Source organism: Felis catus, chromosome B2 (genome assembly GCF_018350175.1).
Source record: "Felis catus isolate Fca126 chromosome B2, F.catus_Fca126_mat1.0, whole genome shotgun sequence".
NCBI lineage: Eukaryota > Metazoa > Chordata > Mammalia > Carnivora > Felidae > Felis > Felis catus.
The window spans coordinates 55,639,902-55,667,703 of record NC_058372.1 but is presented as its reverse complement, the minus strand read 5'-3'; the positions used below and the strand labels follow the sequence as shown (position 1 = coordinate 55,667,703).

General features: G+C 35.6%; 1 protein-coding gene and 1 long non-coding RNA gene across 21 annotated transcripts in view; one reads left to right on the top strand and one right to left on the bottom strand.

The window, feature by feature from the left end:
- The window catches only part of LOC109500179, a 522,281-nt gene that overhangs the window by 24,014 nt on the left and 470,465 nt on the right, over window positions 1–27,802 (bottom strand). The window lies entirely within an intron of this gene.
- The window catches only part of KHDRBS2 (KH RNA binding domain containing, signal transduction associated 2), a 610,124-nt gene that overhangs the window by 573,971 nt on the left and 8,351 nt on the right, over window positions 1–27,802 (top strand). For 5 of the 16 annotated variants that reach the window (XR_006597864.1, XR_006597860.1, XR_006597858.1 and 2 more), the window contains 2 exons: window positions 7,879–8,052; window positions 10,005–10,065. Coding sequence is in view for 6 of the 16 variants with exons in the window: in XM_019830780.3 (XP_019686339.1) it covers window positions 7,879–7,976 (98 nt within the window). In the remaining 10 variants the exon portion in view is untranslated. Of the gene's footprint in view, window positions 1–7,878; window positions 8,994–10,004; window positions 10,066–11,693; window positions 12,971–27,802 lie in introns of those variants that run through there. The other 11 variants (XR_006597866.1, XR_006597865.1, XR_006597863.1 and 8 more) reach the window with 5 other exon arrangements.

The following is a 27,802-nucleotide window of genomic DNA, read 5'->3' as shown; positions in this document are numbered from 1 at the left end:
TGTAGAATACCTGTACTTTAGTTGATCATCAAAGTCATCAACTCCAATGCTCTAAAATCAAGGATCAGATCATGCTAGACTGTGCATGGAATTCCTTGCTAAGGAATTTGGACTTGACCTTGAGTGTGCTACAAGAGCAATTGACCAGGCAGGCCTCATCATTTGTACTAAGAAAAGTCCCTCTGGCTAGAAGGTGAAGAAGAGTAGGAATGTACACATACACACATTAGGGGAATGTGTGTGTGTGTGTGTGTGTGTGTGTGTGTGTGTGTGTGTGTGTCTACACACACAAAGATATACCTATGTATAACATATTACAAAATATCACATCATATTGTGTGTGTAGACATATATATATATACACACACACACACACACACACACACACACACACACACACACATTTAAAATCATGGAAAAACCCAAAAGATATAACTAGGTTAACTAGGTAGATGACCACTCTGGGCAAAGATGAGAATGGCTTGGCATGGAATAGGGTTGGTAGGGATGGAAAGAGATGGATGAGTTAAATGCATATTAAGGAAGAAAATATAATAATACACATTAAGGAAGAAAAGACAAAGCTTGATGATTGATTAGATTGAGAAAAGGTGAGAGGATGCCAAGGGTTTTGATGAGTAACTAGACAAGTTGTAGGTGGTAGCATCAGTCTCTGCAATACAAAACTTGGGAAGAGCATTAAGTATTTGGAGAAAAAGATGAGTTTAGTTTTGGGAAACACTGACTTTGAAACACCTGAGGAGATGCCCCTCGGGCAGTTAGATATACATGTCAGAAGCTCAGAATGGTCTGTGACAATTAAAATGTATCATCCGGGGGCGCCTGGGTGGCGCAGTCGGTTAAGCGTCCGACTTCAGCCCGGGTCATGATCTCGCGGTCCGAGAGTTCGAGCCCCGCGTCAGGCTCTGGGCTGATGGCTCGGAGCCTGGAGCCTGTTTCCGATTCTGTGTCTCCCTCTCTCTCTGCCCCTCCCCCATTCATGCTCTGTCTCTCTCTGTCCCAAAAATAAACGTTGAAAAAAAAAATTAAAATGTATCATCCGTATGCAGATTAAGAAACTTACCACCTGCCAAAAAAGTCTTTCAAGTAGACGCAGAACCAGAATTCAAATGCAGACCTGGCTAGAGAGCCCTGAGACTCCCATTCGAAGTGAAGAGATCTGAGGGAAGGCTATGGCTTCTTTTATGGGTACAAATGAAGGTGTAAAATATTTAAGTAGAATTAATTTATTCAATAAATAATTACCAAGTGCCTGCCATGTGCATCATAAAACTCTGGAGTTGAGAAGAGAGTGCTTAGAAAGGCCCAGCCCTCTGATACTCTCTAGATGGAATATTCCAAGTGTTACTTTTTTCTAACAGGGAATATCTAATTAAAAATTTGAAATAGTGATAAAAGCTGTAAATGCTTCTCAGAAGCTGACTGAATTTCCTGAGAGCGTAACTGATGGTGAACTCAAAGTTAACTCTTCTTAGAACATAATTCAGTATGTTCATCTGTGAAAACAGATGCTGGTCACCCATATTTCCCCTTCTGCACTATAATATTTTACCCTCTGTATTTTGTAACAATAAACTCTGCCATTACACATGGTGGCAATACAAACTATGTAGATAAAATTGTTGAACCATTAGGTGCCAACGTTTCATTAATATTTTAAAATGCTCAGGGCAGAGCAGACATGCTTTCTATGTTAGAGGAATGAACACCTAGATTGGCACCTTAACAAATTCAGTTCAAGCAGCCCACACTCTTGTTAACAAAATTAAAGCTATGCTCTCACTCATTTAGCTAATAATTTGTTGTAGGAACCACTAGTTATAAAGTAAATCAAGGGGATTAGAATAAATGAAGTCCTATTTCCTAGGCAAGAAAAGGAGAAAGGAAGTGGAAGCCAGGAGCTTCTTTCAGATGAAGGCAGTGGTAGAAAATGGTAAGATGATTATAGATAAAAATTCTGGGTCTTCCAGACAAACTTCCTGAGCTATAATTTTCTCATCTTTAAAAGGAAGACAACGTTGGCACATACCTTACAGGAAGTTGTGAGGATTTGCTAATAATACACATAAAATGCCCCACACTGTATTTGGCCCTTGGAAGATGTGATGACAGGGAATATCTCAATTTTTTTTAAAAGGATAGGTATTTAAAAATTAAAGAAAATGCACATTGTTATAGTGAGTTACAAGAACAAAACATCTAATCTAGCATATTCTCTTTGGGAATAAATAGCAATAACAAAACATGTAAGAATATATTCAAAAGGTGCTTTTAAGTAGAAAGATATGCCTTAGAGAAATATGAGAAATTTAACTGAGACCAACAAATGGAGTGGCTTAGAGCCAGGTGAATTTTAATCAACCTTGTAATGTTCTTATGTGACTGGCAAACCAGACGCCAGTGGTTTGTAATAATAGAAATTAGATTTCCCACTTTCCTTGTGGTTTTTACATACTGGTTTCTAGTATACTAAAAATAAATAGCATGAGCTCTCCCTTTTTGTTGTGGTGAGTTATTTTTATTTTGATTTTGGGGGGTGTTGTTGTTGGTGTTGTGTTATTGGCTTTATTTTGAGAGAGAGCAAGAGAGAGTGAGAGCGACAACAAGAGTAAGAGAGAATCTTAAACAGGCTCCCCAGTCAGCACAGAGTCCGACACGGGGCTTGATCCCACAACCCTGGGATCGTGATCTGAGCTGAAATCAAGAGTCAGATGCTTAACCCGACTGAGCCACCCAGACACCCCTTATTTATGTTATGGTATGGTATGGTATGGTATGTTAATGTGGTGAGTTAAAAAAAATTTAGGTTCTTTTTAAGATATCAGAACTATAAACAACTAGCTATGTAGGGTCTAGCAAACTGTGAGCATAAAATCAGTGCTCTCAATAATCTCCATGATATTCTATATCCTTTCTAAATGATTCCTAAAGTTAATGTACTCTGAGGGTGGCATTTTAAACCTACTTCTGTAAAAATAAACATTAAAAGTTTGCTTTCCAGGTACTTAAATGATGCTGACTTTTCCTAAATTGGTGCCTTGTTCCAATGCTTCAATTTCCCCACCAAGAACCTAAACTCAATATTGATAGCATCTCTGGAACAGAGAACACAGCTTTGTAGCTTTAAATATCATCCAGATTTTTCTTTCCTGCTCTCAATGCTCCCCAAACTAGGTGGTCTCAGGGCAGGAATGAGAGCACATTTAGAAATGCACACCACTGGGGCGCCTGGGTGGCTCTGTCGGTTGAGCATCCGACTTCAGCTCAGGTCACGATCTCGCGGTCGGTGAGTTCGAGCCCCGCGTCGGGCTCTGGGCTGATGGCTCAGAGCCTGGAGCCTGCTTCCATTCTGTGTCTCCCCCTCTCTCTGCCCCTCCCCCGTTCATGCTCTGTCTCTGTCTCAAAAATAAATAAAACGTTAAATTTTTTTTTAAATAAAAATAAAAAAAGAAATGCACACTACTTAATAAATCTGATTCTGCTAAAAGCAGAATATTTGAGATGCAGAAGCTTTTGAAGTCACTAGAATAACATGGAAAGCACAAGAAGAGTTACCTGGGTAATTTACACCCCTTTATCAAAGTATAATATTCCTCAATGATGCTTATTAGCATGCAATGGAGATGCATTCTATGGAATTCTGTAAGACTTGACTCAACTGGGGGAAAAAATCAGTCTAAATTAAAAGAACAGAGGTGAAGTAATTTTTAAAAGATATATTAATATATTTCAAATATATGCAACACTATCCCCTAATTGCTAACAATGTGTCTGTAAGAATTCTGTTTTACTTATTTTACAGAATTGATTTTAAAATCCTTCTTGGTTAGTAACATCATCTGTTTAAATGTAGCTTACAGATACTTACGGTGTTCTTCCTATGTATCTACCACAACAGAAGGTCTCTCCCCTCCTAGATCTTAGAATCCAGTTTAAGAAACAAGGCCAGGTGATACAAAATAATTAACATAAGAAAGTCTTCAAAGAAGGTGAGTTCTCTTAAATAGGTTAAACAGTACCTCAATTTTTAGTTACTCTGTATATTTGCTCAGAAAATTACTTCTTTGAGATGATTAGATGTTAGAGCTCAATCCAAGTTCAACTGAATAATGAAAATTAGTAGCTCTCTCTCCTCTAGGCCTTCCCCAGCATTCTCTTCAACTATAAATGTACTATAATCTATGAAATTTCATACTAGTTTTGTCCTGTGATCTCCTAAAGAGATCCTTATACTCAGGGCTCCTTAAAGTATCCTCATACTCAGGGCTCAGTACAATGACTAGCATATAGGAGATCTTTAGTAAAGAAAAAAAATTATTTCATGAATGCTTTGTCTCCTTCCCTCTTTATTTCATATACTGTATGGTACATTAAAATCTGAATTGGTAAGCCTAGAAATGGTGGGAGTTTGATCAAGTCACTGAAGCTTATTTCTCATATCTTCATTTCCTATTTCCACATCCCCAATTCGGTAAACCATTCCAGTAATTTCAACTTGTTAGGCAGCTATTTTGCACATTCTCTGAGGAATTATTTGTTATCTAATTGCTCATTCACATCCATAGTCTAGCTAGTGCTTCTCATATGACAATGATCCTGATACTGAGAGCATCTTACATCCTTTATTATTTTCCAAAAGGACAAAGAAAGATTACCTCTAAGTTTCATTGTCTGTGTTATATTTAAAATGGCATCCTAGACCATATCATGGGAATAGAAACCACTGGCAAGGACTCCAAAATTTGTATGAATCTCTAAATATTTTAAGTCCATCTTGTCTGCAGAATAGTAGAACCCAAAGAAAGACAAGCAATTTCTAAGTCTATTCTTGGGCCTTTCTTTATACTTCAAATTTTAGAGAATTCCCATCATAAAAACCTTACAATGATTTGTCTCTTCCTATGCTTGGTTCTTTTCCATGTGCAAGGTTCTATGGTGGCCTCACATTAGAATCTCTTTAGATGTCTAAGCATCACTTCTATCTCTGATACTTGCAGTGAAGAAATCCAATGGTAGGCAACGAGGGGACTGGCTGACTCTGTAAGGCTCAATGACACACTACATGATGATAAAGTTGAGTCGGTGCTCTCCAGTCCAGATTCAAAGAACATAACTTCACTAAAAGAGGCTGGCTTGTATTATCAGGTGATTGTAAACATTTGGCCATCTATAAACATTCTGATATTAGAAAAAAAATGTAGACCAAGGAAATTTGGCACAAATAGAAATAATACCTTTCCTGATCTCAATTCACTATTAGAACATGAATTAAGTGAAATATATCCTGATTTCTCTGTTAATGGGAAGGAATCTCAGAGAATCTAAAACTTTGATTTATGTAGGAAGTCATTTTGGCTGCCTTTCTGGTCACAGTTGTCCTAGACTAACAGTATTTCCCCTTCCAAGACTTCAGCAAGGAAGAAAGAACAGTACGAACTTACATACAGAGAATTAAAAGAGCATATTTTTGTACAATGACACATGCTTTTATACTTTTTTGTAATGGGATTCTACTATCATTTTTTATGGAATCCAGTCACAAAATACTTTTGCTATTTAGCTACCTGACCCTCTTGAGTAAGAAGTCTGACTTTAACTCCAAAATATTTAATATTTCTAGTTCTAAAGCTTTTCATATTAATATCAAATGTTTTCAGCTCAAATATTATGTTTGTAAGGTTGTCATCAGGAGCTTTTTCTGCCTCATACATCCTCTGTTTATTCATTCATTCATCCTGTCTTTCATGCCATCTTTCATTGTGTTCAACCCCTACTAGGCACGGCACTTTTTCCAGGCACTGAGGATACAACAGTGAATAGCGACACTCCCCATTTTAACGTTAGCCAAAAGTTAGGAAATGAAAGGTTTTAGCCCATACATTAGCTTCCCTAGAGCTTTAGATAAAATCAAGTACACCTAAATCAATAAGTTCTTATTAAATACTTAATGTGCCCTGGGGCCGGTTCTCAAGATTATGTCAGTTTAAAAGTTCTGACAAATCTAAGGTAGCTATGGCAGGTATTGCTATCACTCTGTTTATGTTGTTTCACTATTTTGCAGAAACTATCAAGAACATTAAGCATCTGACAAAGGATCCAGGACTGGGAAAACTTGAAACTTATATTATCTCAGTTTCTGAATCCCATAGACTACAACCCAGGGATCTCTAACACTCTAGCACAGAATGAAGCAAAACGTATTATATTCCTTTTATTAAATGCATTAATAAAACTGATTAGAGTTGGGGGCACCTGGGTGGCTCAGTCAGTTAAGCATCTGACTCTTGATCTCAGCCAAATATCTCCCCCAAAAAACATTTAAATGCTATTTTTTTCCTATGTTGATAGGCTTTTTATTTTTTTTTTTTAACGTGTATTTATTTTTGGGACAGAGAGAGACAGAGCATGAACGGGGGAGGGGCAGAGAGAGAGGGAGACACAGAATCCGAAACAGACTCCAGGCTCTGAGCCATCAGCCCAGAGCCCAACGCGGGGCTCGACTCACAGACCGCGAGATGATGACCTGGCGGAAGTCGGACCCTTAACCGACTGCGCCACCCAGGCGCCCCTGTTGATAGGCTTTTAATCCTTGTTCTACATTGTATATCAGTCTCCTTTGTTTTATATACAGTATAGTGAGTACAATTTAAATTTTTCTTACTGCTTTTCCTTAATCTCTCTGAACTGTGTACAAAAATATTCTTAGGGTCACTTGAACTATGTAGGGACATGCCCTACATCAGTTGGCCTCAATCTGCAGTTTCTTTCCAGTTGATATGTCCATTACCATCATTATCCTATATATTAGCTGTCAATGTCAGTGTGTCTCCTTCTACTAATCCCTTCTATGTCCCTACTTCCTTTCACCAGAGCTCCTTGCATAAAGTCAGCTCTCAACTGAAAACTGAATGAGGATTGAAAGACCGACATAACCTAGCTTCAGGAGTTACATAGAAGTAATCATGAGCCCAGTATTAAGTCCCCAGCCCTTTGAGGGAGGCCTACATTCCTCTTCTGGGAACATGGACTTTACAAAGGCTATTTTCCCCAATACTCAAAAGCTTGCCATCTTATTTCTTGTTGTTGTTGTTGTTGTTGTTGCTGTTGTTGTTTGGCTAGGTTCCAGAACACAAAGTTACTGGAAAATCTGATTAACAGGTAAATGAGGAGTTTTCTTAGTATAGTAATACCTCTTTATTTTCAAAGTACTTGTAAAAACTGACATGAGCATATTCTTTATTGATTTTACTGCTTAAATTTACTCTGTTCCACTGTCACTAACTTTGTCTAAGATAGTTTAGCAGAAGGATCTCATCCTGTACCACTTAAGAATCTTCTAGGGGATCAATGGAAAACAGCAAGCCCCAGGTCTCACCCTGTAGTTTTCTAATCATTAAGTTTGGGAGACAGAGAACAGGCATTAGTCATTTTTGGTTTGGTTTTGTAGTGTCTCAAGATTCACAGGTTGTTTCTCAAGTTAATCAAAGGCTAAGCACCCCTAGATTCCTATATCCACTTTCTTTTAGATGCCTGCATAAAGAATAAAATATGGAGTGGTTTACACAGATACTCTTCTCTTTTGTGGCACAAAATTTTGCACTTAATAAATGTGGAATTATCCAAGGACTTTAACTTTCTCTTCTTCGAAGAACGCCCTGCAAGTTTAATTCCACATGGCTGCATTTCAAAGTATACACTTTTTTTGATGATCTCACCATGTGGAAAACATAGTAAGACTTTAGCCTTCAGTGTTGAGATCTTTTTTTCTCTTTTTCTGGGTCAACTCTTGTGTCTTAAATGACTGTTTTTGGTAACTGTGAAATCACGTGAATGTTATTGTCTTTCTCTTGTTCATAGCACCAGAAGAATGGACCACAACCCGCTCCAGCCTGAAGGCACCACCGCCAAGGTCAGCCAGAGGGGGATACAGGGAGCACCCCTATGGTAGATATTGAAGGTCCTTCTCACCCGTGACCTCACCTCAAAGACAATTCATAGCCTGTGGTCTCCACATAAACAGCAACAAGACAAGTAATAGTCCTTTTTTTTTTTTTTTTTCCTATTCTAGGGGTAACTGCTCATGATTTCTCCCATATATTTCTTGTATTTCCCCCTATACTGTTGGCGTGACATTGACACTAGTATTATTTTACAAAACGGACTAAAAAAGACATTGGCAAGCACTGTCTATAAACCATTCAGTAGGATGATATTCTCCTGGTTGTTTTTCATTGTTGTGTGTAATCTTTTTTTTTTCTTTTTTTTCTTTTCCTTTTTTTTTTTTTCTTAAGAAAGAGCATGAATCTGTTAACAGATTTTGAGTCTCAATCAACTAGCAAAAACTTTGTTTAGGGTTGCTAAAAGACTGTAATATGATTTTTGAACTAGCTGATAATAAAGTTGTAGATAAGATGTTTTAACCTGTCTTTTAATATCTGTTAGTTAGATGAAGATGTTCGATATTAAGTTTGTAAATTTAATTTTAAATGCTGTTTTAATGGAGTTGAAAACAAGCAGCTACTGTATGTATGTAGCTAACTGAATTTGTTCAGTGTTTTAACCTGTATTTGTTAAAAAAGAAAAAAAAAACACACACATAAAGTTCCATGTGTAAGCTACTCTAAATAGGAAACCACAATTTGTCAAATATGTTTGCCATAATTTGTCAATAAAGCTGAAAACTTTTGTAAAAACTAAATTTGGAATTACTTGTTTTCTAGCTTTAAATGCCTGCTTTATTTCTTCTTCAAGAGATGCCTAAAATGTTTTCTATTTAAAAATTACAAAAATGAACCCAAGCCTGTTTTAAGATATTTGTGTAATACTTAAAAACTGTATTAATAACTTATGGTTGTTAAATAATTTAAAAGTTAACAAACTAAACTGTTACATGAATCATGGTTAGTAAACACTAATGTATAACATGTTAATGGAAAAAAATGGATTTAGAATAATAAATGGATTTTAAACTATCCTCTAAGCTTTATCTTGCTAAACACAAATTCTGATTGACTTGTTTGCATTAGCATGTCTCTCGTGAGAAAGAGTAATGGAGTATAAAGAGGTAAGAGTACCACTTACCACTGTCTAAATGCCTAGTTCTTCAACCTTTGAGTTTCCCCGCACATTAAATATTCCCATCCAACATGTAAGCATTGCGTAGATTCACTTTATTGTTTTCACTCAAAGGAGTGCGTGGACTTCATTTGCGTAGTTTATAACAATTTGTTTTGACAAACAAATCATCAGTGTCACTGGCCAGTTGTTGCTATTCAACCTCAAAAACTTTATTTGTAATTTTCAGTGCTAAATATCACCGCCCTTGAAGGCAGTTTAGAGGGCTGATATTTCTTTTGAGACTATCAGACTTGATGGCTGATGATTATTAAGGAAATATGTCGCAGGACTCAAAGGATGACTAAACGTTAAACAGGTAACACTAATAGTAACTCTGTAATTTTGCCTATGCAACAGTAATGTTAAATATTCTCAGTTATTAAGTTCCTGATAGTTAAAAAAGTAAACCTACAAAAACTTAACAAATAGGTCTATAGGCTATTAAAACAACTAATTAACATTAACTAGAGGCACCAAAATTATTTTACAATATATAACCCTCAAGGTAATAAACAGAACTAAAATTAACAATAATAGTAATGCAACTCTTGCTAACATCAAACGTAATCTAAATTTTGATGGAAAAAGAAAGCAAAAGACTTGATGGTAGGGACGAATGCCAAAACTGTTCATCTTTTAAATACAGTTTTTTTGTTTATGGTGGCTTTTGTCGATGTGATTGGTTTACTTTTTTGCTGCTAACCAGCTTAGGCATATTGCTGTTCAGTTTTTGCAGCTAGAGTTGCATGCTAATAGTTTTATGAAGTGTGTGTCTGTCATTGATTAAAATTGTAAATGTTTGCCTTGCACAAAATGCTGTTGAGTTATATTTAATTTTCCTTTTTTATTCTTTCTCACTATTTCAGGTATCCACAAGCAAAGAGCACATAATTGAATAGCAGATGCGATGGCCTAAGAAGGATAGAGGTAAGCTTATTTTTTATCCTCTCCGAAATAGGGAGATAATCTTTACCAACACGGAGCTATGGCAGTGAGCTAGGACACAAAATGCCACTTGTTGAAATACTGAAAAGGTTGAGACTGTTGTGAAGGAATGGAGTTATTTTCATCTTCTTTGAAATAAAGTGATCTAACTTGGTATTTTCCTGGCAAGGCTTTCTGAGCTTATTCAGAAGCTTGTCAAATGAAACGTGAATTAGTTGTTAATCTTCAGCCTTTTTCTTTGCTACGAATTACTGTATATTGCCTTTCCCTAATTGTATGAAGGAAGAGTATTCAAACCTTTAATCTGCATTTAAGAGAAGGAAATCAGAGTTGTTGGCTGAGATGGAGGGAGTGGGAAAGGGAACCCCGTAACCAGCCTCTCGCCTACCTTTTGTCAATGAGATAATATTTATTAACATGAACATTTATTTAGTCAAATACAAAAACTAAACTTGCTCTTATTTTCCCCAGTTATTTCACTGGACTTGTCAATAAACTTCTTGTTTCTCACCTGCCATTCTATTTGATTCAGCAAATATTTACTGAATCCAAAGCGTTACAGGAAATTGAGACTTAATTTCTGTGCACAGGTAGAAAACTTTAGCCAATAAACCTCAGACTGAAAACAATGTAAGGGCAGTTATGAAATCCACAGACTGACTTGAGGCTCAGAGAATTGAAATGGCCTTGCCATAGCGTTTAAAATAGGGGTAAAACCCCAAATTTCTCCTTCTGGGCCTGGTCTTCTTTTTACTACACAAATATCTATAATACCACGTAGCCTTAAACAAGTGCCATAGGAGCAGTATGAGAGAGCCTGGAGATATCTTTATGACTAAAGGTAGGACAGAAACTAAGGGACCCTGAGATGAGAGGGGTAGCCTGTCCATTGATGAGGATCAAAGCGCCACCTGGTGAAGGGAATAGGCTGTGTAACTTCATGGAGTCCAAAAAGTTCAGGAAGCGTTTGAAAGGAAAGCAATGGACCCTGAGATCCAGATTCATGAAGGCACAAAAGTAAGGTCAAATCAGGTGGCTGTCCTTGAGTGCTATGTTAAATTGTTCAGATTTTATGTGAAAAATAAAAGGAAGCCACTTTTGGTTTGAAGTAAATAATCAGAGCTAAGGAAAGTATCCCAAAGAACCACGGCAAACCACACTTTTCAGTCATTTTTATAATTACTAACTGCCTCTTCATCTGGGAGAACTTTTCTAAAAATTCAAACTGTTAAGATAACTATTTAAAACTGCAGGTGCTTCAACTAATCAAGTCCCTTTGTTAAGCCGCAGAATGAAAGATCAAAAGTTAACAGAGAATACAATTGTGAAATTTCCTTTCTCAGTAACATTCCATACCTGATTTGCCTCTTTAAAAATGTTACTGTTTTTATAAACCAAGGGGAGAAAGAATCTCTAATCCAGATATCCTGCACAGCATTCTCCTTTGATCCTTTTCAAACAATAGGCTTGATCTTGTAAAGCGATGAAAGAGAAACCAGTCACTGTCTGTTATTAGTTTGATATATTAATCAATATGTTTTTGTGTCCACTGGAATTCTTTTATTATTGCTGTTGTTGTTTCATCACCCTGTGGCTTTCTCACCATTCAGGCTATATCTCTGAATGCATTAACTCAGGGCAGGGCTGTCACAGCAGAAACATCAGTGCTGATCAACAGAAGAGAATATTCTTGGCTGCTGAATTAAAAAGTAAGAGTTTGTAAAGCACAAAAAAAACATGATTTGTGAGAAAGCTGATTTTGAGTTTCAAAAGCCTGCATTTTGAGTAGGCTTTAACTAGCACATAAAGTTATGTGTTAATAGTAGACTCCAATCGATCAATCAGCAATTCATCCACCAAACTTTGACTCTTAAAATAATCAGAAGTGAATATAGTAGGTTTCTCCAGCAATGGGGAATGATAATTTCCCTGAGTTAGTGGCCTTTTAGCAGAAACCTTTGATAGAATGAAACTGTTCAGAGTGCCCAAAGGGTGCCTTCTTGTCTTGTCAGTATCCCACAGTGATGCCCCATCCCAGCGTCATCCCTTCATGACATCACGTCTGCTCTTACTACTTTCAAAGTGCTGGCACCCAAAGATGGCAGGCAAGAGCTACCTTGCCATTGATATACAAACATTCTCAAGTCTGACATTCACTTCTGCAAGTCATATAAACTTGCATGGCAAATTAAGGTTTATAAATGATAGTGCATTCCATGTAAGTGCAGCTTGAAGTTATCCCTGTGTATGTTCCAGCATCATTCAGATAATGCTGGAACTCTTGGAACAGTGATGATCCTATGACAGGTAAGAACTCACCAAAACACCAAAGGTAGCTAGCTTGGACACTAAACAAAATATTATAAATAGTAATAATAGCATCAATATGGAGAAAGGTCTTTGTGCCTGCTATTTGTCCCAAAGAAAGTTTTACTACACTCAAGTATGATTCAATCAGAATCAATCTGATGCAATTTAAGAGACCAAATAGTGCTTTTAGGTCTTATTTGTACTATTTAGATCATTTTTATTTTCAGTATATTAATGGAACTAAGGCCATTTAGCTTAATAACAATTGAAGCACTAACAGTTTTTAAATAAATTTGACACAAAAGACATGTTAAAGGTTCCCATGAATTCTTCTCAGGGAAATAGTTTGTTTTCAAACTGTATTATTAAGAAATTATTCTTGTGCCTTTAGTTCTTCAACTTAAAAATAAACCATTGTGAAAACCACAAATGTCCCTTAACTCTACAGCATTCTCTCTCATTATGTCTCTTGGTTAACATAATATAGAAGTTTATATGTTTCTGGGGTGCCTGGATGGCTCAGTCAGCTAAGTGTCTGACTTCGCCTCAGGTCATGCATGATCTCACAGTTGGTGTGTTTGAGCCCCACATCAGGCTCTGTGCTGACAGCTCAGAGCCTATAGCCTGCTTCAGATTCTGTGTCTCCCTCTCTATCTGCCTGTCCCCTGCTCACACTCTGTCTCTCTCTCAAATATAAATAAACATTAAAAATTAAAAAAAAAAGAAATGTATAGGTTTGCTTATGGTTTTAAGGGAATAGAGAACAGTGATCAGTAACCTGAGTTGGCCGAGTGTCAGGTACCAGTGTCAGTATCAAGAGACCACCTGTTACTGAAAACTCCATTCACTTGCTACTCTTGAAGGTTCTATGGGAATGTTTAATACTTTACTGCAAAAAAAGTGTGTAGTACATGATGAAAATATCCTATTTATGTGTTTTCTGAGCATATCTTCCAGGCAAGGTACTATCATTCTCACATAAAAACTTACATGAAACATCTGTGATCCTTACAGCAAGATTACCCCTATTTTATAGAACAGGAAGTTGAAGTCCAGAGGTTTAACTAATGTCACACTAATAACACATAGCAAAGCCAATATTTAAAACAAACTTTGAAAACTCACACATTTTCCAAAATGGTGTGGTGATCTCCAACTTTGAATGAATTTAATTGAAAAGAGAATCTAAAATCTGATAACCTTAACATAATTTCTATTCTATAGAAATATGATAAACATTGACTTAAAAAAAAGATTATGATAAAATATTTTAACTTGAAATGCATCTTTACTTGGATCTTTCCTCAAGCTTGTCATTCTTTCAAAAGTTCTGATTCCATCATAGAAAAATGTAGATGAAAGCATACCACATTTGTTGTAAAGCATGGCTACTGTCTTCGGTACTACAAATGAATTCATTTATAATCTAGATTCCATTTGACATTTTAAAAAACACATGATTAAATAAGCAAGAAAGCAATTTCAGGCTTTTATTATTCAATCTATAAATCAGGACTCAGCTTTAAAGTACGAGAGTCAGTTTCAAATCGGAAATATCTTTGTATAATCCATGAGGTCATGTGTTAACACAAGTGAAGGTATCACTCATTGTTAAATATTTTAAAATGAAGTATTTCCTGATGCCAGTATAATGTGTAGCATTTCTAGTTTCCTACTAAAATATCTGAGTTAACAGTAAAATACCTGTTCTTGTTGACGGGCAGGCACTAGTCTTCCATATTCACCAGAAAGATAATTTTCCTAGTCTCGTTACATAGTATTAATTGGTACTTGAAAGATCACTTACAGTGAGAGAAAACAGGTCACTCTACTTAATACGCTGTTTTATATCTCAGTCTCTTATACTTTATAGTCGGGCAAGTTGAGAAAACAGGAGAGGAATCTCTCTGATTCATATACCACTGGATGCCTTAACAATAGCCAGCTTATCTGACTTTATCAAAAAAGTAAGTGCAGAATGAGCTATCTTAAAAATTGGGAGCGAGCTTCTAAGCACTAATTTAGTTAACATTTCTGTTCCATCATGTTTCATACTTTGCAGGAGGATACAGTGAATGGTCTACTCACAAGAGAAATTTGGAGACTCTTAGATCAGATCTTTGTAGAGCCTCTGGAAGCAAATGTCAGCACTAGACATAGATTTTCTGTCACCTCAGTGCCTCTCAGGATGACTTCTATCAGTAGGAAAATGTTTCCTCCCCTCTGTCTCATTCTCTGTCTGCCCTACCACGTGTATACCATATTTCCTATATTCTAGTCTCTTAGCCTGCCATTTTTGACGTCAGGACATTTTTCACCTTCTCTGATATCATCTTGCCCCTTCCTTCCCAATGCCTTCATCACTTTCCCAATTGTACATGGGCACATGAGAAAACAAAAGAAAGGCAGTTGATGACTACTAGGGAAAGAGCACTGTCCAACCTATTCAGCAGATTGCCATGTTAAGAAATGTTGTCTTTATCACAAAACCAGTATGCCCACTGTAAACCGAAAAGTATGCCAAGAAAAAAATCACATTTAATTAAGGCAGATAAATAATGACCATTAGGATTTATATATAACCTACTGGTCACAAAATCTTGCATTCTTAGCTATAAAGGGGAGGCAATAGGTGAGAAAATGTCTCCAATTAGTCTAAGTTCTCTGTTTCAAAATACAAACCTTAATATTAGAAATAAACATACTAATGGAATTTACTAAGATCAGTGCATAATATCTGTGACTGGAATGGAGCTAGTTTTAATGTCTTTAAATAAGGAAGATTATATTTACATGTCGCATAAAGATCATCTTCTTAATGCTGAATTTTTAAGCTGTTTCTTTCAACTTGCCTGTTGGAGGTTTAAGAATACAAGTTGACTTATTGACCACTATATAATATTTAGAACTAATATTCAGAACATATCTGCTGCTTTATGCTTTCTTATAAAGGACTAATTTAAAAAAAATTTTTAATGTTTATTTATTTCTGAAACAGAGAGAGACAGAGCATGAGTGGGGGAGGGGCAGAGAGAGAAGGAGACACAGAATCAGAAGCAGGCTCCAGGTTCTGAGCTGTCAGCACAGAGCCTGACGTGGGGCTTGAACTCACAAACCATGACATCATGACCTGAGCCGGTCAGTCGCTCAACTGACTGAGCCACCCAGGCGCCCCAAAGCACTAATTTTTAAAATAAGTAATACCACATTCCATCAGAGAAACTTCTCTGGAATCCTTTTATCATCAATAATCCCAAAGTACAAATTGGTTTAACTTCTTAAAGACCTTTTTTCATTTCTAGTAAATAAATCATTCAGGTAAAAATAATGGTATCTTAGAATATAGCAGAATTGCCAATGAATTGGAGTTTTCTGATATATATATATTTTGATATATATATATATATATACATATATATATGGGATTTATATATGAGTTTATATAGAGATTTATATATATACATATATGTGTATATGTGTGTATATATATAAAAGAGAGAAATATATATATTATATATATGTTATATATATATATATATATATATTTCTCTTTTTTTTAACAAAGTAATTCATACTCAGGGTTAAAAAAATTAGAATGTATGATACAAATATATAATGTAAAAATCTAAAATCTATAATCCTAATCCTCAGAGACCACTCTTTTAATAGATTGGTTTATATGCCTTTTTTTTTTTTAACCTTTATTTATTTTTGAAAGAGAGAGAGGGAGACAGAATGTGTACAGGGGAGGAACAGAGAAAGATAGACACAGACTCTGAAGCAAGCTGCAGGCTCTGAGCTATCAGCACAGCCCTATGCAGGACTCAAAATCACGAACCACGAGATCATGACTTGAGCCAAAGTTACACACCTATCCGACTGAGCCACCCAGGCACCCAGTTTATATTCCTTGTGATTTCCTTTCTCTTCCTATTCTTCCTCTATTCCTCTTCCTATTCCTTCCTCTATTCCTCACCTGCACGTTACTTATTTATTCATTTGAAATGGGATTCTGCTGTATATACACATGTAATTTTAATTTTCAGTAGAGAGCTGAATTTGGTTCTTTGTGAAAAAGTGAGCTAATACCTATTTCCATAGGGCTGATTTGTTTGTGAAGGATTAAAGTTGCATTGTTTATATTATGAAACTTTAAATCACAATAGAGGCTCTACATTGTAAGCAAAGTTACTTTAACTTACCAAGCTTCAGTGTTCTTAGAACTAAAAAGGTGATAATAATACCACTACTCATAGTATGGTGAGGTATGTAAAGTCATACAGGTGTGGTTATATCCTCCCCAAATTTAGTTAATTTTCTCCCCCAAATTATTTTTCCTTAACTAAAAATTTTAACTTTAAGATATCTTCATGCTGTGTATCAAATGTGTAAATAAAAGCTAGTTTGATCCAATACCAATACTTGTATGATCCGAATCAATTTGTAACTTAGATGTTTCTAAAGTAATCTTTACTGGGGCTCCCACGTGGCTCAGTCCTTTAAGTGTCCAACTCTTGGTTTTGACTCCGGTCACGATCTCACAGTTTGTGAGTTCCAGCCTGCGTTGGGCTCTGCGCAGATAACATGGAGTCTGCTTGGGATATTCTCTCTCTCTCTCTCTCTCTCTCTCTCTCCCCCCCCTCTCTCTTTCTCAAAATAAATAAACTTTAAAAATAAAATCTTTACTAAAATAATCAACTAGTGTAGCCTGCTTGGGATTCTCTCTCTCCCTCTCCCTCCCCCTCCCTCTCTCTCTCTCTCTCTCTCCCCCACTCTCTCTTTCTCAAAATAAATAAACTTTAAAAATAAAATCTTTACTAAAATAATCAACTAGTGTAGGCCTTAGACTACAGATGTAAAAAAGTTTGTCATTATATTCATAAGCAAACATGTATTGGATATCTTCACAACAGGTATTACATATTTATACACAAGAATCTTATAATAATGTTGCAAATATGTAGTTCACATTGAAATAGGGGTAAAAATGAAAGTGAGACTAGTGATAATTTGGTACATTGTTTCAATAATAATAATGTGAAGAAAGAGGCATTTGCAATCATGGAATGCATAACACATGTCAAGCACAGCATTAAGTATTTTGAGGAATAACTTTATATCTTTTCTCAACAACCCTCTAACTGGAGTTATAGCGTATCTTCATTTTCTAAATGAGAAAACTGGGCCTGAAAAAGAAGTCATCTCCCCAAGTTCACATCACTGGGCAGTGGGGTAGACTCTAAACCCAGGCAATCACAGAGACCTCATCCTTAACCTCTGCATTCTACTGTTCCCTCTCTGTCTTTCATGATAAATTTTATAGTAAACTAAGTTTGAGAGGAAACCAAAATGCAGATGTGTAATTCATTCAAGCTAGGAAAAAGGAATTAGAAGAAATTCTATTATGAATTTCTAAACAATTTCTATATACATAAACCAAAATATTCAGAATACTTCTTTTCCCTGAGTTTTCTAGAAAGTGAGTCTTGTATGATAACCCTAAACTCCATATACATTGACCCTGACCATATTTATTTGCTCACCTTACTTAAATGGAATCATGTGTATCTAAGTTTAGAAGTTAGCCTTCAGGGAGACTGAGATGTCCTAAATAACACAACATAAAACTTCAACGAAAAATGAAAATAAACTGGAAAAATGTATTTCTATAAAAAATAGTAACAGTTAGTTATCTGTTTACTAATGGCATGCTCCATTGTATTGATTTGTCTCAATCTGTACAACTGCAAAAATACATGGAGTTTTCTTTTATCTATATATCGATGATAAACACTACTGAAATGTCTTTTATATTTTATTATACTCAATGATAGGACACTGGATGAAGGTGGACCTGAGGACAAAAATGATTTAGAAAAAGCAGGAGTGCAGCTAGAAAGCTGAGAAAGACCCATTAGAAGCACGGGGAAGAAAGAGGTAGCAGCATGAAACATGAGATACAGCACTCCTTATATCCTTCAGGGAACGTAATGTCCTGAGATCTAAAATTTTCATAAATCATCATCATGTGCAACTTATCATATAAGGCAATAACTTCAGAAATTAAAAACATGCCTTCCCTTTAGAGCAAATATAGAACATTTCTCTACTGAATGTATCTGGGACTTCTATCATCTGTTAGCTTCTGTATCTGATTCTCATAGACGATTGCACTTGCCCTTCACTTTCACCAGAAGAGTGTTGCACCACTTTGGAAAATTTCTGTGTGTCCAGTGTGGAGTCAAGAACAAACAGGTGTACCAGTCTTTCACAGCATATGTTAATTTAAATTTGTGCAAAAGAAAATTACAAATTATTGCATATCATGTAACTTCAGAATCATTCAAAGATGTTAAAAAATAGTACTAAATCTATGAATTCCAAGGATATGCCAAAGTAATATTTATTACACTGCTTTATAATCATATTGATGTTTCAGAGATACTGTCCTCTAATCTATTAAAAATCTTGTCATTTGGTATTATATACATTTATATATGGAGACAGAGACAGAGAGAAAGAGCATATTGAATAAAAAATATAGCTTTGTTGGAAGTATTAACTCCATAAAGATTCTCAGTAAGAACTTATGATTTGTTACATTTAGATTGTTAGAAAGACATCTAATGTAGGATTTTATCCAATGTTAATTACTAATAAGTAAAACTTGATAATGAGTTGATTTGATTGCCCAGAAGTAGGAGAGGACCACTAATTAATTATCTCAGGATTTAAGGCCAAGGTATTCATGTATTTATAGTAATATTCAAATTATTTACTGAATCCACATAGTTTTCCATCACTCATTCTATTAGTTCACTATATCACTCAAGGAAACACTTTAACCTACAAATTAGCCTAGAAATAATAGCCTGTGACTAAATGAAATAGAGTCAAAAGAAAGTGGTTTTGTGACACTTGACAGCTAAAAAATATTCAGTGTATGCAAATATAGTCTGCTGAGCTAAATCCTTTCTAGCTGTCACAGAAGAAAAAATGTCATCAAGAGCAGCATCTTGGTTTAAAGGTATTCAAGATGTCTTTTGAGAAAGACTACCCTGGCCTTACCTTTCTATAACAAAAATCTTTAAAACAAACAAACAAAACAAACAGGGCACCTGGGTGGCTCAGTCGGTTAAGTGTCCAACTTCAGCTCAGGTCATGATCTCGTGGTTCATGAATTCGGGCCCCGTGTTGGGCTCTGTGCTGACAGCTGGGAGACTGCTTTGGATTCTGTGTCTCCCTTTTTCTCGCCCACCCATGCTCACACTCTGTCTTTCTCTCTCTCAAAAATAAATACTGAAAAAATTTTTAAAAAAGAAAAATCTGTGCCCTCTTGGAAAAAGGCATCAGGTTGTTGGTTTTTTTTAACTTAGATAGTATACTGGACCAGACTGATGGGATATATTTATCAAGTATAACTTAATGAATAAATATTTATCAATATACTTCATCTGTTTCTGATCCTTGTATTTCTTATGTAATATTTATGATTATGTAAGTTATATTTATATGTAAAATGCTAATATAAGTTCACACATAACATATTTTTATCTATATACCTATCTATTATGCCTTGATACTTTTAAAAACATTTACAATAATACTGTATTTATCATAACAGCTCCATGAAGAAAGCAGGTCAAATTTCCTTATCCTCGTTTTAAAGATAAGAAAACAAAATTTCACAGCATTGAAAGGTTTGTCCAAAATTGCATGAAGTCTAAATGGTGGGATTTGGGCTGGGACATTAACCTCTCCAAAATAACCATCTTGGAGACAATAATCTCTCCAAAATAACCATATTAGTGGCCAGTGGCAGAGGAAAGAACAATCAAGGGTGAATGAGAGAGAACACAGTTCGTGTGCAGTAATTACTAAAACATTTTACAATAAAACATATGGCCAAAGTATTGAGACTTACTTTTACCTATAAACATTTACTCATAAACTTATTAATTAATATTTAGATGCTCCCTAAACACATGCCATAATATTGAATACTTTAAGGAATAGCCTATTGGTGTCAGCTACATAGTAAATTACTCAAATTGAGACCCTAATGATTACAGAACTGTGCACTGAGTTTATAAAATCTAAATTAATATTTTTTCTGATTTTAGCTGGAAGAGAATGGAGCTGAAATTAATTAAAAATGTAAAATACTAAGTAAGAAATTAATGGAAGCATTCTAACTTGATTTATAATATATCAAAACTGCAACTCCATTTCTTTAGCATCTATGATTAAAAGAACTTCAAAAGAAAACAAAATGGGTTATTATCCTACCACTAGACAAGAATTAGCATAACTTTGGCCATTGTTTTTCTAGTACTTACGTTCAGTCCCATCTTTAAAAAAAAAAAAAAAGACTTTATGACTACTAGATAATTGAGATTTTAAATGCTCTGTGAGTTTCAAAATCTAATTTTGGCTCAATTTGCAAAGGCCAAAAAGAGTCACTGCAATTTCCTAATCTTAAATCAAGCACTCTTGTTTTAAGGAAAAAATCCCAGAAGGTTTGAGTCTAAATTATACAGATCATCAGTTGATCTTGATTTAATTTACTAAACAATTTCATTTAGCAGTGCAAAGATTTGGGCTTGTTTCATAGAAGTATAGTCATCTGAAGGGATTCGGGTATTTAGCCCATAAGTACCAAGATCAAGAAATGCACTTTTTATTTATTTATTTTTTTAAGAATATATATGTGACTAGGGACACGTGGGTGGCTCACTTGGTTGAGCATTTGACTCTTGACTCCATTCAGGTCATGATCCCAGGGTCGTGGGATGGAGCCCCGTGTCTGGGTCTGTGCTGAGCATGAAGCCTGCTTATGATTGTCTCTGTCTCTCTTTCTCTTTCTCTCTCTCCCTCTCTCTCTCTCTCTCTCTCTGCCCCTCTTTCCTCTTCTCACTCTCTCTCTCTTAAAAAAAAAAGAAAGAAAAAGAATATGTGACTAATTAAAATATTAGGGCTTATTATATAAATATAATACAGCACCTTAAGTTGCAAATAGTAAAATAAATACATGTAGTGGATGATGAAATGATCCTTGCTGCCTCCCTTCCCCAAGGTAGGAGAAGGAAGGGTCTAGGAACATAATATAAATGAGAGATGACTTTAACTATGTCTATGATGTCCACACCAAAAAAGTTAAGATATTGACAGGCTACAGAGTATTTCTAGATTATGCATATATTTATAAAGAGAAATTATTTGATTATAATGTTTGATAAATATCTAAATAAACATTATTTCCTACTCTTCTGAGGCTAGATTTTAGTGATTTTAAAATATACCATAAATACTTTATTTGATTGATTTTCTAATTAGACTTCATTACAATAGTGTTATACCTATTTCTCACAATAACTTTGGTTTTTAACATTAATATATTACAGTTACCGTCAATTTTATAGAAAGGATACATACCTCCTTTCTCAAATACTTTACATATGTAACTAATATTTTTATTCTTAATATAAGGACCATAGACAACATCAAAATATAGTTAACTTATCAGACTATTGATTCCTAAATATAGTACTTGTTTTATTTATCTTTTATTTTCTTCAATGTAAAATATTGAAATCAGAATTTGGGAACAAAAATTTCAGGACAAGGAGTAGTTCATTGATTTGTAAATGACTATGCATTGTAATGGAATTAAATTTCAAAATCAAATTATTGGAGTACAAAAGAAGCAGTGAATGATCTTTATGATTAAAAATATAAAAACAAAACAAGGTCTTGCTGACTGGTGTAGAAGACCGATTTCACAATCTTTAATTCTGGGTATACTGGTTCCTTCAAAAGATATTCAGATCTTACCAGAACTTAAGTAAATGAGTAAGATTCTTACTGCAAACTGTAATGGAATTTATATAAATTTTCTATGTTCCATGTCATATATTTCCCAGCACCTAATATTACTGATTAGGCCGTTTTGAAAGTTTCTTTTCTTTTCTACTTTAAGACAGTGAAGTTTAGAAAGTTGAGTGATAATCAGTCCAAACTAGGACATTTGCCAAAGTCAGCCAACAAACTACTAACTTTCTGTTCCACTTTGCATTTATGGAGAATCTAATCATTACTTTTAAGTGACACAATTCCTTTCACATTTCAAAATACGTCCTTATAATATACTTAACAGAAAAAATGTACAACATAAAACACTCAAGTACCATCCAGTAGCTCTGATTACATTTAACACCAATATTTATATATTATGTTAACATAATGACACACAAAGTTTATTCCTGACATTTTATTTCCTAAAAATATTTTCCTCTACTCTAAGTTTTGACATATGAAAATCAGCTATAGGGGCGCCTGGGTGGCTCAGTCGGTTAAGCTGCCGACTTTGGCTCAGGTCATGATCTCGCGGTCCGTGAGTTCGAGCCCCGTGTCGGGCTCTGTGCTGACAGCTCAGAGCCTGGAGCCTGTTTCAGATTCTGTGTCTCCCTCTCTCTGACCCTCCCCTGTTCATGCTCTGTCTCTCCCTGTCTCAAAAATAAATAAAACGTTAAAAAAATTTAAAAAAAAGAAAATCAGCTATAAAATAACTGGGGAAACATACTATATGAATTTTTCATTGGAAGTTATATTGAGGATTTATTATCAGTTAATCTACCAAGCCCACCCAACACATTCAGATTTTTATGTCACGTGTTACTTGCTCAGTATAGCTTCAACACAGACTAGAAATGAATTTGAATATTAATTAGTTTCTAACAGTATGTAGAGTTCGAAAAGGTGTATCCAGTTAAGTTGTAATGAATTTAGTTTTAATATCAGGTAATGATACATTTAAAAATCATAATAAAAGTCAATCGCTCTGCTAAAATGTTTCTTAATGTGCTGTAACACCACACAGATGTATTTATTACAAATAATGAGACCGTAGTGCTAAACTAATCAAATTCAAATCAATTCGATTACATATGTTTCAGTGAAACACTATTTAAGAAACACAAAATGAACTAAAAATGAAGGCTCATTGCCTTGTAATCAAAAGCAGTGAGATTTAATCCTCAATCAACCAGGTGAGAAGTTTGTCATTTTTCACTTGTGTTTTTAGTAGGAAGTTGTCAAGAACACTTAACATCTCTTGAACTTGCTATCTCATTTGTCCTTGTTTATGAACCTCGTGTCCTTGTTTATGAACCTCATGTAGTTAAGAACCTCGTTTATGAACCTTGTTTAAACCACAGGACAGGAAGAAGAGGACAGCCACAGTTCTATTAAATTATATACATCAGCATTTGCAAATACTGTGTGTAGTGTTCAAGGATCTGTAATTTGCAAAGGAAATTCGCAATATCTTTCATGTCCTCGGTTCTTGTTTTTTGTTGTTTTTGTCTTTCTTTCCTTTTCCTGTGTCTGATGGTGCCCAACCAATTTGGAACAATAGTGAGTACTATTAATTAACTGCCCTAGAGTTGGAGACCAATCAGGACTCTTATCAGAAGAAAAACGAGTGATATAACACTGCTATATCCAAATAACTACAAAAGTCAGAAATCACTTTTTCTCATAAATTCTAAAGTGCCAATCTTTCAGTGAAAGTGTCTTTTTAGTAATTTCACAAAACTTCTAACAAAAGAGGGTGCTGACCTAACACATTTTTAATCAACCAGCACTTTCTGCTAAGTCTTTTTTTTTTTTAATTTTTTTTTCAACATTTATTTATTTTTGGGACAGAGAGAGACAGAGCATGAACGGGGGAGGGGCAGAGACAGAGGGAGACACAGAATCGGAAACAGGCTCCAGGCTCTGAGCCATCAGCCCAGAGCCTGACGCGGGTTTTGAACTCACGGACCGCGAGATCGTGACCTGGCTGAAGTCGGACGCTTAACCGACTGCGCCACCCAGGCGCCCCTTTCTGCTAAGTCTTTATGTAAGGAAAGTAGAAATATTAGCAGGTAAAAAGTTATAAAGTAAGAAAGTCCTTGAAATATAAAAGCTGAGCCTTTCTTAGAATAATAAACCGTCTCACTTTTGACCTAGTCTGACCTGGTCATTTTTAATTTTAATCCTATTTTGATCTTCAATTTGAAGGCAGCAAGGCTCAGGCTACATAGATCATTTCCTTCCAAAGTTTGATTTTTCTGTCACTTCACCAGGCAAGTAGAAGATTTTTGAATATCAATATATGTTCTATATTGCCTGGCTGATAATTTGAGCTACTGTTAGAATTCTAGGAATTTTTTTATTGTAGTTGAGGTTCCATTAAACTTAGTTCTCAAATAGCTTCTTAGAGTTTATTCATCAAATAATTCAGGGTGTAAAAGTAGCACATAAACATTAATTGAACAGCCATTAAGCAGTATGACTGTTTGTTTTTGGTTGATAGAGGACATAAAGTTCCATACCCTGTGGTGGAAAACAATTAGGTCTTATGACGAACACGCCATTAAATATACTACTACCAGACTTAGACCAGTTTCACTTTACAGAATGGCAGTCAGCCATAGTTAGAAGCCTGCCCAAGTTATAGGAAGTCATATTTTTACTGTCATGACTTAGCTGCTTATAAATATTGTAGTGTGCCTCATGCCTTATGCTAATGGCAATGACTAATGGTTGTCATTATCTTCATTCAATCTCATAAAAAACTTCCTCAGGAGAGACTGATCATAGCTACAATGCTGCTTAAAGTTAAACTGGTTTTCTAAAACACAGAATATAAAAAGCACTTAAGGACAACGGGTTGGATGGGTAATTTATTTTGTTTTGAGTATGTCTGACAACTGCTGCTGCTGCTGTTAAATTTGCCATGAACTGAATTGATATACCATATGGGAGTGCCTTAGAGATGCCTATATGTGCGACTGCATAATGCTTTAAATTGTTCTGCTCATCTGGGACTATAGGTGAAGATGTATGATAGAGAAAACAAAAGAAGGAATAAATCTGACACTGAAGTTCAATGTTTTAAACGATGGAGGTGAGCCCCCTCATCTGTTTGTGATTTCATTTGTGCACTCTACTTCCAAGACAGGTACAGAACAGTTTGTTATGTGCCCAAAAAGAAGTGCTTAAACGGATGAAGCAGTTCTTTGCATCTGATAGAAGCTAAGAGGGACATTCAATGAATGTTATAATTCAATGAGTTATAATCTGTTATTCTTCCTAGCTATGATAAAACTATATTTTTACAAGGAGTGTACATTTTAAGGTGCAAGAGCACTGAATTGAACTAGGTTGTAATTCAGGATATCGCTATTACCATAGTAATGATAGTAACAATTACTTATTCAGTGACTGGTTTTTTTTACCTAGGGCTTCCTACATTGTAGCAGCATAGCAGTGATATGCTGATAGTCTTGTGTACACAATTTTCATGTGCCTTATACCTTCAGAGCTTGAGGTTATGAATTTCTGTGTCCCAGAATAAAATTAAAACAAAAATCAATCAGGAAATATATTTTGTTGAGAGCTTGTGATGAATAGTCACACAATCTTTGTTAATATGGAGATGGGGGACAGAAAGTTCCTGAGGAGAGGAAATGTCATCTCCTATACATGACACATCTTTATGGAGCCTGTGTCTGAAGAGTTACCTTAGTCATCCTTCCCAATACCACCTTTTTGTCTTATTGTATTTATTTTATGATTATTATTAAAAAAATAATTTGTGAGGTGCCTGGCTGGCTCAGTTGGAAGAGCATGCAACTCTTAATCAGGATCCTGAGTTCAAGCTTCATTTTGGCTGTAGAGGTTACTTAAATAAACTTAAAAAAAAGCCATTTGTTTCAAGAGTATAAATTACAGTGTATATATAGTTTTTTAATGAGACAGGAAACTACGTAAGAGATTTCAGAAGGTTTCTCTTGAAAGTAATTAAAATTTAAAGGGGCACCTTGGTGGCTCAGTCGGTTAAACATCTGACTTCGGCTCAGGTCATAATCTCACAGCTGGTGGGTTTGAGCCCTGTGTCGGGCTCTGTGCTGACAGCTCAGAGCCTGGAGCCTCCTTTGGATTCTGTGTCTCCTTCTCTCTCTCTCTGCCCCTCCCCCACTCGCACTCGGTCTCTTGATCTCTCTCAAAAATAAACATTAAAAATTAAAAAATAAATAAATTAAAAAAGAAAAAACATTAAAGTGCATTTTCCTTGACCTAGCCAGAGAGACTTTAGGAAATTCTTCAGCTAAGTTATAAATACAATGCAAACATCAGTGACTCCTATTTTGTCTCACAGGAGTTTGGGAGAAGGCAGCAGCATTATTTTGTGCCCATCTTGAAACTGACCCACACATACAATCTTTTCAAAGAGTTCCATGTAAATTCTTCTGCACAGTCTCACACTCCCTTAGGAATTTGTTTTCAGCTAGAAAATATAGTGTAGATAAGGTGACCATGCACCCTGGTTTATGCCTGTTGTTCCAGTGTAATTATTTTTTTTTTAACGTTTATTCATTTTTGAGAGACAGAGACAGAGTGTGAGTGGGGGAGGGGCAGAGAGAGAGGGAGACACAGAATCCAAAGCAGGCTACAGGCTCTGAGCTGTCAGCACAGGGCCCGACCGGGGACTCGAACTCACAAACCGTGAGATCGTGACCTGAGCTGAAGTCAGACGCTTAACCCGACTGAGCCACCCAGGCGCCCCATTCCAGTGTAATTATTAATAGCACCACCTTTCATTCTCAAATGTGTCCCAGTATGGATGACTAATTATGGTTAACTTTATAAATAATAATAAAATGTTAATAATAATAAAATAACCTTTATTGGAAGCTTGTCATTTGTCCAATACTGAAATGCTTTCATGTAGAGTGAATTCTTCACAACAACCCAATGAGGGAGATATTTTATCGTTCCCATCATACAGCTGATGAAACAGAGACAGAGAGACTGAATAGCATGGCCTCCTGTCATAGTGGGCAAACCTGAAACTAGACAAAGGTCTGACTCTTTAACAACATAGGCCAGACGATGGTACACTGTCTTCCTATTTGCTGGTTGATATGAGTAACTTGGTTTTACTGAATACAGTCAAAGATTATCAAGACTTGTAATTTATTATTCTTCCTAGATGTTATAAAACTATATTTTTATAAGCAATGTGCATTTTAGGATGCAAGAGCACTGAACTAGGTTATAGTTCAGGATATTACTATTACTATACTAATGATAATAACAATTATTTATTCAGTGACTAGTTTTTGTACTTAGGGTTTTCCTTGTGTTTTCTGACTCTTAAATAGCTCTGTGAGGCAGAACATTTCAACCCCACAAATGCGTATGGATTGCTTTAGCTATGAGCCCTAAATTGGTTCAGAGGTTAAAAGGAAGATTGGGGATCATTTCATTTCAGCAGGCCTCCCCAACTCTGACATTCTATGACTAGATTAGATGTCTCTGGTAGTAACTGGTTATCAGGCTGTAAGGCATGAAATCTGTA